The sequence below is a fragment of the Blennius ocellaris genome (genome assembly GCF_963422515.1).
Source record: "Blennius ocellaris genome assembly, contig: SCAFFOLD_218, whole genome shotgun sequence".
Lineage (NCBI taxonomy): Eukaryota > Metazoa > Chordata > Actinopteri > Blenniiformes > Blenniidae > Blennius > Blennius ocellaris.
Genome location: NW_027662167.1, coordinates 1 through 16522, shown reverse-complemented (window position 1 = coordinate 16522; position 16522 = coordinate 1). Strand labels below are relative to the sequence as shown.

At 52.5% G+C, this 16522-nt stretch overlaps 1 protein-coding gene across 1 annotated transcript in view; it reads left to right on the top strand.

The window, feature by feature from the left end:
• Nucleotides 1-16162, top strand: part of LOC308148184 (protein Shroom2-like) — a gene marked incomplete at its 3' end in the record, with an annotated part of 35900 nt that extends 19738 nt beyond the window's left edge. Inside the window, 7 exon segments of the mRNA XM_080521625.1 lie at nt 6216-6338; nt 7244-9713; nt 10086-10171; nt 13559-13724; nt 13726-14087; nt 14523-15143; nt 15567-16162. Of these exon segments, the coding sequence (XP_080377751.1) occupies nt 6216-6338; nt 7244-9713; nt 10086-10171; nt 13559-13724; nt 13726-14087; nt 14523-15143; nt 15567-16162 (4424 nt within the window).
• Nucleotides 16163-16522: the final 360 nt, after the last annotated feature.

Below are 16522 nucleotides of genomic sequence, written 5' to 3'. Positions count from 1 at the left end.
TTCTCCGTTGACGTTGATGTCGACGTTGACGTTGACGTTGATGTTAACGTTGACGTTGACGTTGACGTTAATGTTGACGTTGATGTTAATGTTGACGTTGACGTTGATGTTAACGTTGACGTTGACGTTGACGTTAATGTTGACGTTGACGTTGATGTTAACGTTGACGTTGACGTTGACGTTAATGTTAACGTTGACGTTGACGTTGTCCAGACGGTGTTGGACGAGTGTTGCAGTCAGACCTCGTCCTCTTTCCTGTCCTGCTGCTGTTCGTCGGGTTCGATCGACTATCGAACGCTGACATATATTAAATAAACGGCGTTACAAGACGAGACCTCCGGGCTCCAGGTGTTTCTGGGCTGCAGGTCAGCTGGTATGCTACTAACCCCAGGAATGTGCTGCCCCCCCCCCCTCCCCCCACTTTATGTTCATTCCATTTGAAAAAATCCCATCTATTTTTTTTCTTCTTTTCTTCATAATTTGAGCTCTAAAAGTTCAAAGGAACAATGTGGAGTGAAGAACAAAGGTTTTCCAGATGAAAGGAACAGTCCGTAGTATCATGTAAAGGTTCTGGACTCGTCGCCGTCGCCGCCATGTTGCTCACACTCCTTTAGGTTCAGTTGCAGTGCTCATTACCAGAGGCTTTCAGAAAACAGGGTCCCCCCCCCCCCCCCCACCACCCTGTGAAGATCAACCTGTTGCCATGGCGATGGAAATGCACGTCTGCCTCAAAACGGGGGAGATGGGAAGAGAGGAGTCCAGCGTTTCATCCCCCCCATTTGCATAATAGCCCCTTAAGAGCCAATGAGACGAGGCAAGGTCCGGGACTCCTCCAGGGACTGGCTGTGACAATAGACCCCCTCCACCCCTCCTCCACCCCTCCTCCACCCCCTCTCAGGGGAAAAACCCCAGTAATCCTGAAGGAAATCTCCCCTCCGTTCAAGCTAATTCCTCCAGTGGAGGTGAGGTTTGTTCAGGACCATGTGCTGGTCTTCAGCTGGTCTTCAGCTGGAGTCCAGGAGGTGACGGAGGTGACGGAGGTGCTCGGACCCCCGGTTCCCCCGCATGCTCCTTTATTTCAGCCCGTCTCTGAAGGGTCTCTGGAATGTGGCGCCTCAGCGGAGCCGTGCTGGTCCTGCTGTCCTCTGCTGGTTCATTCTGAGCTCCGGTTCAGGGTCTGGGTCCAGATTCCCTCTCTAAGCTCCGGTTCAGGGTCTGGGTCCAGATTCCTTCTCTAAGCTCCGGTTCAGGGTCTGGGTCCAGATTCCCTCTCTAAGCTCCGGTTCAGGGTCTGGGTCCAGATTCCTTCTCTCACTTCCTGCCTCCTGGTCTTCCTCCAGCCTGGTGAGTCGACCTCACGTCTTAAAACACTTGTTGCTTTATCCTCTTGAACGTTTCTTTGGATTCCAGTCATACCTGGACTGGAACTGGGTCCTGGTCTCACTTCTCAGGCCCTCCTGACCCTAATACCTTGTTGTTGTTGTGATTGTTGTGATTGTTGTTATTGTTCTCGTCTCATCGTTCAGTTTGAGGTCAGCCGCCATCGAGGTTAAGCCACGATCAGCAAGACTTAACATTTACAAAGCAAATGCAATTTAATCTTTAAGAGGAGCAAAATCAATTGTTTTATTAAATAAGTTAAACTGAGCCGAACTGCAGTGTTTCTGTGTTTTAAGTGTTTTTATATCTCCCGAGTTTCATCTATCCCATTTTTAAACCACCGACTCTGTGTCGTTTACATCTTTGCATTTTAATCTCCTAAACTTCATAGACTGCTTTGAAGCTCTTTGTGATGTCATCTGCGAAAATCACTATAGAAGTAAAGTTTCCTTACAACTATCTGAGTCCTCTGGTCTCGGTCTGTGGCAGCAGGTCCTTTTGAAAAGCAGACTGGTTGGTACCGGACACATCTGACGTGAACTCCAGCTCTGACCTGACCCCCCCTCCCCCCCCCTCGCCCCCCCTATTCCAGCCAACTGATTCACTCTGAGCATTTCTGCGGCGGCCCAGCTGTAGTCCTGACGATAGGCCTAATAAAACCAGCGCCATTAGCATACCAATAGCAGGCGCCATGTGTGGTAAGATCCCAGTGGCCCAGAAACCTGGACTGTGGGGGGGCGAGGAAGACCCGGCTCCACCGTGGCCCCCTTTGTCTCCTGAACAGGCCTGCAGCCTAATCCACAATCAGTTTTGCTGCGATTGTCCCACATTTTTAAGCTTTTTAACCAAATCTGTCCGTCTCCGTCTGTAAAGTGGAGCGTCGGGTGAAAGTGTCAGTTTATATGTTGGTCTGGGGTCTGTTGTCTGGACCTGGTGGACCTGGTGGACCTGGTCTTTGAGGGTCTGTGGATGGGGGCAAGACCTCCTGCCCCCTTTTCACTGCAAACCTCAAGTCCAGTAACACCTTAAGAACCGAAGCAGGAAACGCCTTGGTGGATTATTTAACCAGCGAATGATTCATATTTCATAGTGTCGTCTATGTAAACATTGTCTGGTCTGTATTATATACGTCTGGTCTATAGTATATAGGTCTGGTCTATAGTATATAGGTCTGGTCTATAGTATATACGTCTGGTCTATAGTATATAGGTCTGGTCTATAGTATATAGGTCTGGTCTATAGTATATACGTCTGGTCTATAGTATATAGGTCTGGTCTATAGTATATAGGTCTGGTCTATAGTATATAGGTCTGGTCTATAGTATATACTGTACGTCTGGTCTATAGTATATAGGTCTAGTCTATAGTATATAGGTCTGGTCTATAGTATATAGGTCTAGTCTATAGTATATACGTCTGGTCTATAGTATATAGGTCTGGTCTATAGTATATAGGTCTAGTCTATAGTATATACGTCTGGTCTATAGTATATAGGTCTGGTCTATAGTATATAGGTCTAGTCTATAGTATATAGGTCTGGTCTATAGTATATAGGTCTAGTCTATAGTATATAGGTCTGGTCTATAGTATATAGGTCTGGTCTATAGTATATACGTCTGGTCTATAGTATATAGGTCTGGTCTATAGTATATAGGTCTGGTCTATAGTATATACGTCTGGTCTATAGTATATACGTCTGGTCTATAGTATATAGGTCTGGTCTATAGTATATAGGTCTGGTCTATAGTATATAGGTCTGGTCTATAGTATATACGTCTGGTCTATAGTATATACGTCTGGTCTATAGTATATAGGTCTGGTCTATAGTATATAGGTCTGGTCTATAGTATATACGTCTGGTCTATAGTATATAGGTCTGGTCTATAGTATATAGGTCTTGATCTATAGTATATAGGTCTGATCTATAGTATATAGGTCTGGTCTATAGTATATAGGTCTGGTCTATAGTATATAGGTCTGATCTATAGTATATAGGTCTGGTCTATAGTATATAGGTCTAGGTCTATAGTATATAGGTCTGGTCCTATAGTATAATAGGTCTAGTCTATAGTATTGTAGTTTTTATAAGCAAGGTTACGACTCGGTTTGTGTGTTTGGATTGATACGAATTAAAGTTATGAAATGTGGCACCTGGTCTTTGTGATCGTTTACGACAAATCTTCCTCTCAACTTGTTTCTTCAAACACAAAACTCGTTTCCTCAGATTGTGTCTAAACAGCAGAATGACTGGAGCTCCGGTGGAGAGAGGCAGACGACAGCTTGTGTTGAGGAGTGAGGAGGCTGATCTGACTCTGCCCCGTCCCCCCTGTCCGCCCCCCCCCCCCCCCCCCCCCCCCCCGTCCCCCCGCCCCCCTGCTGGGCCAGTGTTCCCTCAGGGACCATATGGCGGAGGAGGCGGCGTCTCACCTCACATCCTGTTCACATAATGAGCCTAACGAGAGACGAGTGAAACTGTTTCAGTGACGTCACTCGTCTCCCCAAATGTTTCACGACTCCAGTTTCCTCCATCTGGCCAGCAGAGGGCGCCACAACATCACATTAGATTTAATGTGAACATGGCCGTTTTCTCTCCTTCCTATTAATTAAACATTAGACGTCTGTATTCAACGATTGTACAGCGACGTGCATGTTATGTGTTTTCATGATTTGAATATAATCTATGAACTGTGGATTGAAATTCTAGTACAACTTGTGTCAAGGAGTTAAATCAGTGTCGTAATGAGGCAAATTCCCCCGTTCTGGGTAGTATTGATATTAAAAGCTGAGATTATAGAGAAATACCCCACTTTTTAATGAGCTCCACCAGTCGCTGCCGTCACTTTGCAGTAAAATGACCAAAGTCTGCCGTCGTGTTGAAAGAAGCCCCGCTCCTGTTCAACCTTCTGCTTTCATACAGAATGAATACCGTATTTTCTGCCCTATAAGGCGCCGGGTTATAAGGCGCACCTACATTAATTGACGTAATTTACAACTTTGTTCATATATAAGGCGCACCGCCCTATAAGGCGCATGCAATAGACCAGTGGTCAGCAACCTTGACAGCTCAAAGCCATTAGGTTACATTTTCCACTGATTCTAACACCCAGAGAGGTGCACACACTTTATTTTGATAGTCCTACCTGCAGCCTATGCCAGGAGGACACTACACACAAAACCTTCTTCACTGCTGGTTGACAACTTACAACTACCGCTAATAAACTAAACTACATGAACTAAGCAACAAAAACACAACACAACACAATTATTCCCGACACCACAAACCAAATAGAACCCCCAATAATTGCATTTAAAACACCACAAACAGAAACTCCCATAATGCATTGCAGCTATCGGCTGCACTGAGGAGCTCAGGATGCAAGGCATGATGGGAATTCATGTTTTGTGTTGTTGGAGGTTATTGTGGGTTGTTGTTGGGCTTGGTGTTGTGTTGATTGTGTTTATTGTGTTTTTGTTCCCCAGTTTAGGGAGTCATTATTTCATCTAGTTTATTTTGGTTTGTTAGAATGTTGGTGTGCAACCATGAGTGATGAAGGTGTTGTGTGGAGTGTCGTCCGCTCTGAAGATCCGGTAGTGAAGTTAGAGTTGTCAAAATAAAAGCTTCTGGGTGTTCAGCTGGCAAATAGCAGTCTCAAGTAGCGCAATTCTTCCATATATAAGGCGCACCGGGTGATAAGGAGCACTGGCAGCTTTGGAGAAAATTTGAGGTATTTAGGTGCCTTATAGTGCGGAAAATACGGTACATGAAACCTGATCAGTGACATCATTTTGGTTCGAGGTGAATTAAATACCTCGGGACTCTTATCTTTGACTGTTCTAACTAATACAACAGATAACATGTTCTCTACGTCGGCTGTGCAGTAAAGCAGTATTTCATATCTCAGTTGATGTTTTCCTGTATCTGCTGTCAGCACTCAGTGTGTGTGTTCCTCCCCCCCCCCCCCCCCCCCCGCTGCCCAGGAATATGAAACTGGTGGATATTGTAGCTCAGAAAATGCCTTCAGAGAATGACGTGCATGTGGCGAGGAGCTTTCTTACGAAGATTTTGCGAAGTTCCATGAGGTACGGTTGTGTGGCGTCACTGTGGTCGCTAGTTCCCCCCCCCCCCCCCCCCCCCCCCCTCTCATCGTCTGTCCTGCGTCCAGTCTGGTCTGTGCACATCGTCCCGTCAGTCGTCGGTACCGTAGTGATGATGTCATCGTCGTAGCAACGCTGCCACTCCTGTGGTCCGTCACCGGCATGCCCCCCCCCCCCCCCCCCCGTCTCATTAGATGACTAATATCCATCCCATCTGTGCAGCATGTAAACGTGTCGTCTGTCAATAATCTGTGTGCACAACTTCTACACCAGGAGTTTCTCGTCACTTCCTTCCCCCCGACTCTCGGACAGAAGCGTTTTAAAACGTACGTTTCTTCTGCAGACTGACGGCGGCAGGAGGCCGAAGTCGAGATTCACACTTCCCGAACCCCTGCAGGGACTTTGAACATGAAATGTGCAGTTAAACAACCACTTCACCCGTTTTATGTCACAGATTCCTTCTTTTAGGTTCCACTACAGGATGTAGGGATGCAGCTCAGCCTTTGTTCAGGCCGGTACTTGCCAAGTGTTCTCATCAATTAGAATGTGTTTGCCGTTTCCATTCTATTTTCATAAACAAAGGAACAATGAGCACGGCCTTAAACGTGTGTCTTTATTGACAGCGAAGAGAAATAGTGTTGATATGGGACATCTTCACATCCTGAGCCGTCGCGTCTTTTCTGAGCGCCCTCGTACCGTTTGGTCTCTAATCCGCTCTGTGTTTTTGGCCGTCCCTGCAGGCGGAATGAGCCCATGAGCAGGCCCCACTCCTGGCACGCCGCCAAGTTCAATGAGAGCCAATCGGAGGCTGCCAAAGCGCAGTCTCCGCCCACGGCAGTCTGGCACACGAGGCACGACGCGAGGTAAGTCTCAGATCTGGGAAGTTTTCCTTCGGAGTCGGGATGTTGGACATCGAGCAGTTTGAAGAAACGGAACACGACACAGCCGGTGTGCGGCGGCCGCGCGCTGACGACGCCATACCCTTACATAAACTTAGGTTGGGGGGGGTTGATCGTCAGAGGAGGGTTTTCAAAAGATCACCACAATTAGATAGATAGATAGATAATGACTTTATTCATCCCCGAAGGGAAATTGTTTTGTTGCAGCAATCTGGTACATACGAATATTATAAAATACAGTAGAATAGTAATAAAAGTAAAAAATAAAAATATGTGTGTATAAGACATAAAGTAAAACACAGAACGGAACATGGACACTTAGAAATAACAGGAGATCAAAGCAAGATAAATAAATAGTAAGGTGCAGTGGCAGAGCCGTTAGAAGTAGGTATTATATAATAATAATAACAATAATACAGATAATAACAATGTGTAATAGTGTATAATACTCGTGTATAGTACTACTAATAATGGTAGCAATAATACAACAATAACAATATATATATATATATCAGTAATAATAATAATAATAATAATAATACCAATGGTATTAGTGTACTTGCACATGTATAAATATATGTATGTGTACATGCAATATGCCATATGAAATATATGATCTAATATAAGTATCGATGTAGTTGAGTCCAGGTGGTGATGGAGGCTCTGACGGAGGTGGAAGAGTTAAAAAGTCTTATTTCCTGTAACGTTCGTCAGAGCAGCAGGTTGACTCAGTGTGCTGCTGAAGTTGGTCTCCAGCTGGTCTCCAGCTGGTCCAGAGGGTCCCAATGCTTGATGACCGACACACATCTGCTCCAGCCAAACAGAAGCCGCTGTTCTCTCTCACCCTGAGATGCCCTTTGACCCCACAGCTCGTCCTCCACTGACCTGTCCGCCAGCTGGGAGCCCACCAACCTGCGCCGGGTGTCGGACCAGTTCAGCTCCCTGGGCAGCATGGACAGCCTAGACCACGTGTCCCCCCCCTACCCCGCCGGGCGGCTGTCGCCCGCCAAGTCCAACACCAGCATGGAGCACCTGGGCGGGGGGAAGAGGGACTCCGCCTACAGCTCCTTCTCCACCGGCTCCGGCACGCCGGACTACACCCTCTCCAGGAGCAACGCCGCCTCCACCGAGAACATGCTGCACAAGGTGGGCCAGTGGGAGGCGGCGGGGAAGCACGGCAATGGCCGCCACGGCCAAAGTCCGGCCGCCGAGGGGGTCAGGCAGGACGACAGGGTCACGTACTTCCAGATCCCGGGGGTCGGCTCCGCCTGCGAGGGGCCGCAGGCGGAGGACCCGGCCGGGAACCGCCACTCCACTTCCAGCAGGACGAGCTTTGGGCCTGTTTGGAACGTGCCGGAGAAAAAGAAGAGCACCTCCCCGTCCCCCCCGCCGCCGCCGCCGCCGCCGCCGGCGCGCAGCGACAGCTTTGCCGCGACTAAAGTCCACGAGAAGGGGCTGGTGGTGCCCCCCCCCGGGGGGTCTGATCCACCGGCCGAACACCTCCGCACTCACGTTTCCCACAAGACTGACGGCGACGGTTTGAACTCTCCCTTTGTGAAGTCCGTTCACGACCCGTTTGCCTCAAACAGACAGTATTCCCTGTCCAGCACGGACGTACGGCAAGGCCAGCCGCCGCAAGCTAGCCAGTCCCAGCACCAACGGCACCACAGTGACAAGAGCACTTCCTGTCCCCAGCCTTGGGCGACGGCCGCGCCAAAGCCGCAGAACGTCGGTGGTCAGTTCTGCAGCCTGCAGGAACTGCCCACGAACGGTTCCGTCCCACAGTTCAGTCAGAACCAGAACCAGAGGAGGAACCCCGGCTCCTTTCTGTCCTCCACGGCCACGGACCAGAACGCAGAGAGCGGTGGACAGAACCGGTACTACTGCGTCACCACGTGTCCAACACAACCCAACCAGCCGTCTTTGTCGGGAATACCGGAGGACAGGAGGACTGCCGGGGAGTCCACACATCCTGGAGGTGAACAAACGTCCTTCAGTCCACCAACCACCACGAAAGTCAAGTATAGTGCACCCCAACAACAACAACAACAACAACAACAACACCACCCGTCACACGGTAAAGATAATAATGGATACAGCAAACACCAGGTTACGACTGTTCTGGAATCCTCGGTGCTGAAATCCAGCTGTGACGAGAGAGGAGGCCAGAGACCCGGCGCCCAGACCGCAGACGCTCCGTACGTCAGCCTTGCTCTCAGCCGACACTCGGAACCACGGAGGTCTCTGCCGCTGCAGCACCGGGACTTGCCCCCGGGGGGCGGCAGGCCTCACGGCCAGGTGAGCAGTAAGATCTGCCCCGAGGCGACGCCCATGCTTCACTCGCTCACCGTGGACGCCGCGGACCGAGACGAGGGGACGGGCGGCGCCCCCGACGAGTCCCCGGAGGACAAGCAGGCCAAACGCAGCGAGCGCTTCGCCACCACGCTGAGAAACGAGATCCAGATGAGGAGGGCCAGGCTGCAGAAGAGCAAGAGCGCGGCCGCCATCCCCGGCGGCGACGGCGAGGCGGAGGAAGGTCGGGACGTCTGGAAGTCCGTTGACTGTACGACTCCGTCCCCTTCGGACGGCTCCTTCTCCAACGTCTACAAGGACCATCTGAAAGAGGCTCAGGCGAGGGTCCTCAAGGCCACCTCGTTCAGGAGACGGGACCTGGAGCCGGTCCTGCCGGACCTTGCACCGGCAGACGCCTTACCCACCTATCAGGCTTCGGCACACGGACGCAATAAAGACGTGACGCCTCTGCCAACGGTCACGGAGTTGGTCGCGGGCCACCCGGGGCCCCCCGGGGGCCCGGTGAGCCGCATCGGTGGGCGGAAGCGTTTCCCCGCGGAGAAGAAGGTGAAGTCGTTCTCGGAGCCGGACAAGATTCACGAGGTGGGGATGAGAGAAAACCTGGCCTTCAGTGAAAAAGCCAGTTCTTCTCTAGACCAGCAGAAACTGTTCCAGGAAAGCGAGCAGCCGGGATTCCCGTACCGGACCCCCCCTCCAAGACAAGCCCGGGACCGGGGCCCAGACCCCGGTTGGACCAGAGCGCCAGTGGACGTGGCGAAAGGAGTGGGACGTGGAGACAATGTCCAGGGGACGCGAGACGTCCCCCACCCTGCCCTTAACCCCTCCGTCCAGGACCAGCAGAGACTGGGAACGTTTGCGGAGTACGAGGCGCGGTGGAGCACCCAGAAGAAACCCCCCGAGAACCGAGCGCCGGGACGCTACCGCTCGGCCGATAACATCCTGGACCCCGGGCCGGAGGACAGGAACCCGGGCGTGTGTCACCACGAGAGGTCGCGGTCGTCTCCGTCAGCGGACCTCTATGGACAGGTGAGGCGGAACCACACGGCTCGCAGATCAGCTGCAGCGTTTTTACAAAGCGTAGATGATTGTTGTTGTGTCGTTTCATTGCACATCCAGTTGAGCTAGCGCGCCCGAGGTGAAAGCAACAGAGAGACAAGAGCCAAGTCAAACATTAATTCATGTTTGTTCTTAACGACACACCCTCGGCTTAAGGAATAAGGGGCATCAGCCTCCGCGTTGTTCAGCGCCGAGGAACCAGGAAGCTGCAACTCGGCTTTCCTGCCATCGTTTCCTCACAAAAAAACACTCCTGGTTCTTGGCCCCTCTGGACCTGGACGCCTCGGGGCCACGGCTCTTTGAACGCCTTCGTCTAAAACGTTTGTTTAACCTCATTTGCAGAAGATTCCGGTTCCTGCGAGAAAGTCTGAGCCACCGTGTTCCCAGACGGAGAGAAAACCTGCTGAGCCACAGGGAACCGACGCACGGTGAGTGGATTCCATCTCGGGCTTATTTAACGTCCGCGTTACGACACGGTGTCCTTCCACACCAGTGCAGCGATACCAGCGCCGTGGGGTTGCTGGTTTTTCACACTTGGGATTTGTGGTCGGTGACGAAGGTGAATCCTGAAAGTTCTTGCTGCAGACCCTTGTTTGGGCTCGGGGGAGGGGGGGGGGGGGGGTTAGGGAAAGCCCCCGCTTCCAGGCAGGATGCAGCTGGAGGAAACGTGGCCATCAGGTGGAAGGCTTCTCCATTCAGGACTTTTCTTAGCAAAGTGTGGTTGAGGCGGGTTTAGAGGTTCAGGTGATTGTGGTTCCACTGGAGCAGCTTTTGTTTTGCGTCGCATGAAAAGTTCTGCAGAGTCGCCGTCCCCCCCGGAACATCGGACGTTCACAAAACCCCGACAAGTAACGGACCGATTGACCTTTAAACTTTGTTCAGACGTTCCCGTCCTTTACCTCGAGGTCTTGTTCTGTGTTGTTTCTTCGTGAGAATTCATGTTTTGACAAGCAGCATGTTTTCATAATGAAGCCGATTGGTGTGAAAAACGTTGGTCTTTAGCAAAAGAGGTATTTTGTGAAGAAGTGTACTGTTGGTGTGTTTGGATAAACCGTCGACTCCAGAGTTGCTGCAACAGTTCAACACTGACTGGTAACTTGTTTCACTGCGTCACTTGTTAAACTCTGTTAGACTTTTTTAAAAAAAGGTGGTAAAGTCTTTTTGTTGTCTGGTGACCTGGTGGAGATGACGTCATGGCTCCTAACCAGTTCTTCAGGAAGCTATTATCTGTCCATCAGTGGCGGCCTTCAAGGCCTTCCAGGCCTTCCAGGCCTTCAAGGCTTCTCTAAGAAAACCATCTGAATCAGACTGATGTTGATTATATTTTGTCCAGAAATACTTATTAAACAATTCCAAACGTTCTGTCCTCGTCTCCATATGAACATGAACTTCCACATTAAAGATTTTAACCAATCACGTTTCAGCATCACCTGTTGCCGGGTAAAGAAACCTGCCCGAGGCCTTCACATTCACTCCTGCAGGCTCCGGCTGGTGTCGCCACGCTGCTGCTTCAACCAACCACATTCTGATGTTGGGGAGGCGGAGCCTTCTAGCAGGCCTCGCGTGTGATGTCACTGTATTCAAGCCCTCTGATTGGCTCGTCAGAGAGTTCATTCACCGGCGCAAGCTAGCAGCGTCAGTAGCGAGCTGCAGAACATAATTGTTTATTTAACGACTAAAGGAGAAAATAAAGATGTTTGGTTGCGGATTTATTGTCAGAACAATTTTCATGACAGGCTTTTCCTGGAGGTCATTGAACGCACCGCAGCGTATCCGTGATTTGAAGGCTTTTTATACTGCGTTTCTGCAGTAACGTGGTTTTTGTGGCCTTAAAAAAGTTGAGTGTTGGACTGACTGGTCCAGGATGTGAACCCTGGCAGGTGGAAGTGGGTGAAAGGTGCCGAGTGTCCGACCTTGAGCAACCTGAACGACGGGTGTGGTGGGGGGGGGGGGGGGGGAGGCTCACGTTTGCCTCACAATGGAGCACAAGGTGTCATTGTCAGTGGAGAGTGGTGCTCCACCCAGACGGTGTCGTGGTTACAGGACAGAGGAAACACTGGCTGCTGCTTCGCTTCTGCTGTGATGAAAGAGTTAAAACGACACATAGGGTGAGTTTTAAGTTTTACAACGTGCTTGTCTGCTGTAATCCTAAACCTAGAATCGTCTCTACGACTGATCACAGTCGTACTTTGTTCACTGTTTTGTAAGAATGAAGAAGGAAATCGTGAAAATCGAAGGATTTATTCTTTGGACAGTTTGTTCGTTTCTATTGAACTTCGTCTCTACAAGCTACAACAAATAACGAAATATTCATTCGGCAGGAACTTTTATATTATATATATATATATATATATATATATAGAGAGAGAGAGAGATTTATTTAACATATTTTTTAAAGACATCAAATAAATGAATTAAGACTCATTTGAGGCCTCCACTGTTTAACTCCTCCTTCATACTGTGACTGGTTTTGCTTCCACTGAGCGAAGCGCTAACGTTGGTGGCGTTTCGTCTTCATCTCTCTGGGCGACGTCCTGCTGCTCCGCCGTCGCCAACATGTCTCCGCTTGTACGGCGCTCAGGCGGAGGGTTTTGGCGTCGGCCGGACCGGAAGGCGCCGTGAGTCACCTCTGACTGCAGAGTCAGGACAGTTGGTTTAATCACACCTGCATTCGTTACGTCAAGTCGGTTGTTACGTTGCAGCCGCTCCTCCAGTACCAGCCGCTCCTCCAGTGCCAGCCGCTCCTCCAGTACCAGCCGCTCCTCCAGTACCAGCCTCCTGATAGTGGAGGTTGATGGCTTTGATTGGTTGATACACATTTGCTGTCATTATTATTGTATTATTGTAATCAACAACAAGCAAAATGCCCTCAAACACTTGGGAAGTGTAACACATCTGTGCCGGCTATCTGCTATCGGCTATCTGCTATCGGCTATCTGCTATCGGCTATCTGCTATCGGCTATCTGCTATCGGCTATCGGCTATCTGCTATCTGCTATCTGCTATCTGCTATTGGCTATCTGCTATCGGCTATCTGCTATCGGCTATCTGCTATCTGCTATCTGCTATCTGCTATCGGTTATCTGCTATCAGCTATCAGCTATCTGCTATCGGCTATTTGCTATCGGCTATCGGCTATTTGCTATCGGCTATCGGCTATCAGCTATTGGCTATTTTCTATCTGCTATCGGCTATCGCTATCTGCTATCGGCTATTTGCTATCTGCTATCTGCTATCAGCTATCGGCTCTCTGCTCTCTGCTATCGGCTATCGGCTATTTGCTATTTGCTATCTGCTATCGGCTCTCTGCTATCGGCTATCTGCTATCGGCTATTTGCTATCGGCTATCGGCTCTCTGCTATCGGCTATTTGCTATCGGCTATCGGCTCTCTGCTATCGGCTCTCTGCTATCGGCTATCGGCTCTCTGCTATCGGCTATCTGCTATCGGCAATCGGCTCTCTGCTATCGGCTATCAGCTCTCTGCTATCGGCTCTCTGCTATCGGCTCTCTGCTATCGGCTCTCTGCCCCGGCCCTCTGCTCTCCCTCGTCCTCCTCCATGTCTCTGTCTTTCCCCACTAAGAGTTAAAACTACAAACCTCAATCAGGCAGGAAAAAGTGACGGTGCCTCTTTGCACTGCAGGATCATTTCTTCCTCTTGCTGACGTTGTGAGCGGAGGAGTTCGTCCCGTCATGCTAGCTCCCGTCCCGGCGGTCCAGGGACACCGGGGCCTGTTACACCCTGTCATGTCCCCGAGCCGGCGCCGGTGACGGTCCTCCTCCGTGTCATTAAGAGATTCCTGCTGTGCTTCCCAGGTCCTCTGACGGACGACCAGGTGACTGCAGAGCGGGAGAGAAGCCTGGCGAGTCTGAACCCCACCCAGACCCTCAGCCCGTGACGGGGGGCAGCGCCAACTGCAGACCCAGAGGTTCCACCGCCGCCGCCGGGAGCCACAAGCACCCGTCGGTTCCTCACAGCCCGGCGGAGGAAGCCCCCCGGAGGAAGCCCCCCGTGCTGGAGAGGCCCCCCCCCCCGCCCCAGAGGCCCAGAGGGCAGCGACGCCCACCAGGTCCTCGCCGCCTCCCAGACCGAAGCCTTCATCCACCACGCTGGTCCCGGCTCCTCCTCTGGCCCCGCCCACTCGCCGCCGGGAGACTCTGAGCAGGACAGAGGACCGGGGCCGGCAGTACACCGTCCCCGGCCGGCCCCGTCGCCCCCGGCTTCCTCCCACGGACCCGCGGCGCCGGCCGGCATGGAGGGGAGGCGCCCGCCGTCCCCACAGTTTTCCCCACAGAGGCTCAGTGACAAGCCGCCGCCGTCCCTCCACAGTGACGACGCCCTCAGGTAAGGCTTGTTCTGTTTCTTGTTCTGTTTCTTCACCAGACTGTCACGTTGACAACTCGGCGTGCGGCGCCTCCCGGCCGCCTTACAAAGAGCTCATTGAGGCGTCAAGCTGCTCTGATTCTCCACTGGAGGGTTTAGAAGAATTCTGCAGGAACATCAAAGGAACGTCAAAGGAACGTCAAAGGAACGTCAAAGGGACGTCAAAGGGACGTCAAAGGGACGTTCAAAAGCCCAAAACAAGGCTTTTGTTCTTAATGAGCAACTAATTGAGATCTGGAGGAAACATGTGACGAACAGGAAGGAGGGAGGAGACATGGAAAGAATCACGTCTGCAACTTTAAATCAGTTTATCTGCAGAGAGAAACCAGAAACCAGGAACCGGTGGTTCTGACATGTACCAGTTTCCGCTTGTAATTTCTGCTGCTCTTGTTTCAGGACGGACGAAGTGACGGGAAGTCAAAGTTCTGCAGCGAGGAAAGTTCCCGTCAGGATCGTTGTTTCAGGGAGAAGCTCGGAGGACAATCGTCCTTTTCTACCGCAGAGCGACGCCCCCGGGGGTCCAGGCCCCGGGGGTCCAGGCTCCGGGGGTCCAGACCCCGGGGGTCCAGGCTGCACCCGGGTCGGGGCTCTGGGGGCCCCAGGTCCCGACTCCGGCTTCTGTACCTTCACCCGGCAAAGGGAACCGAGCAACGGCCCCACGGCCCAGACCAGCACCACCCAGACCAGCACCGCCCAAACCAGTACCGACCAGACCCAGCAGCCCCCCCAGACCCAGCAGCCCCCCCAGACCCAGCAGCCCCCTGCAGAGCAGCCCGGCGGCCACAAGGCGTGGTCCGGCGCCGGGCTGATGGAGGAGGAGCAGAAGAGGGAGGCTCTGACCCGGGACATCGTGGGGAAGGACCGGTCCCTGGCTGACATCCTGGACCAGAGCAGGATGAAGACCACCATGGACCTGATGGAGGGGCTCTTCCCTCAGGGGGAGCAGCTGCTGGGGGGGGCCCAGCAGCGCCGGAAGGTGCAGCCGAAGCAGCCCAACCCCCGGCCGGCCGAGGACAGGTGAGGGTCTGACCTGCAGGGTCCAGCACCTGATCTGGAAGGGTCTAGAGCTGGGGGGCCGGGGGGTCTAGAGCTGGAGGGCCGGGGGTCTAGAGCTGGGGGGCCGGGGGTCTAGAGCTGGAGGGCCGGGGGTCTAGAGCTGTAGAGCCGGGGGTCTAGAGCTGGAGGGCCGGGGGGTCTAGAACTGGGGGTCTAGAACTGTAGAGCTGGGGGGTCTAGAACTGGGGGTCTAGAACTGTAGAGCTGGGGGTCTAGAGCTTGTTTTGTGTGTTTTTATTTGTTTTGTGTATTTTTGTTTGTTTTGTATGTTTTTTGTTGGTTTTGTGTGTTTGTTTGTTTTTGCTGCTTCATCATCAGTCAGTTTGGTTCTCCAGCGTCCAGCCGGTTCCCGAACACTAAAAACTGTGGAAATGTGTCTTACAGGGACAAGGAGGACGGCCTGGCGGTCGCCATGGTGACCAGCTCCACTTATTACAGCACGTCGGCGCCCAAAGCCGAACTCCTCATCAAGATGAAGGACATGCAGCAGCAGCAGCAGCAGGAGGACGAGGAGGACGAGGAGGACGAGGAGGAGGACGACTCCGAAGACGAGCTGGACCTCGATTTGGCCCACAAGAAGGTACGGAGACACAAACACCCGTCACGTCCCCCGTCACGTCCTCCTTCATGTCCCCCGTCATGTCGCCCGTCACCCGTCATGTCCCCCGTCACATCCTCCATCACGTCCCCCGTCACGTCCTCCATCATGTCCTCCGTCATGTCCCCCGTCATGTCCCCCGTCACGTCCTCCGTCACATCCCCCGTCACATCCTCCATCATGTCCCCCGTCACGTCCTCCGTCACGTCCCCCGTCATGTCCCCCGTCACGTCCTCCGTCACATCCCCCGTCACATCCTCCATCATGTCCTCCGTCATGTCCCCCGTCATGTCCCCCGTCACGTCCTCCGTCACATCCCCCGTCACATCCTCCATCATGTCCCCCCGTCACGTCCTCCGTCACGTCCCCCGTCATGTCGCCCGTAACCCGTCATGTCCCCCGTCACGTCCCCCGTCACATCCTCCATCATGTCCCCCGTCACGTCCTCCGTCATATCCCCCGTCATGTCGCCCGTCACCGTCATGTCCCCCGTCACGTCCCCCGTCACATCCTCCATCATGTCCTCCCGTCATGTCCCCGTCATGTCGCCCGTCACCCGTCATGTCCCCCGTCACATCCTCCATCATGTCCCCGTCTACGTCTCCGTCACATCCCCCGTCACGTCCCCGTCACGTCCCCCGTCATGTCGCCGTCACCCGTCATGTCCCGTCACGTCCTCCATCATGTCCCCCGTCACGTCCCCGTCACATCCTCCATCATGTCCCCCGTCACGTCCTCCGTC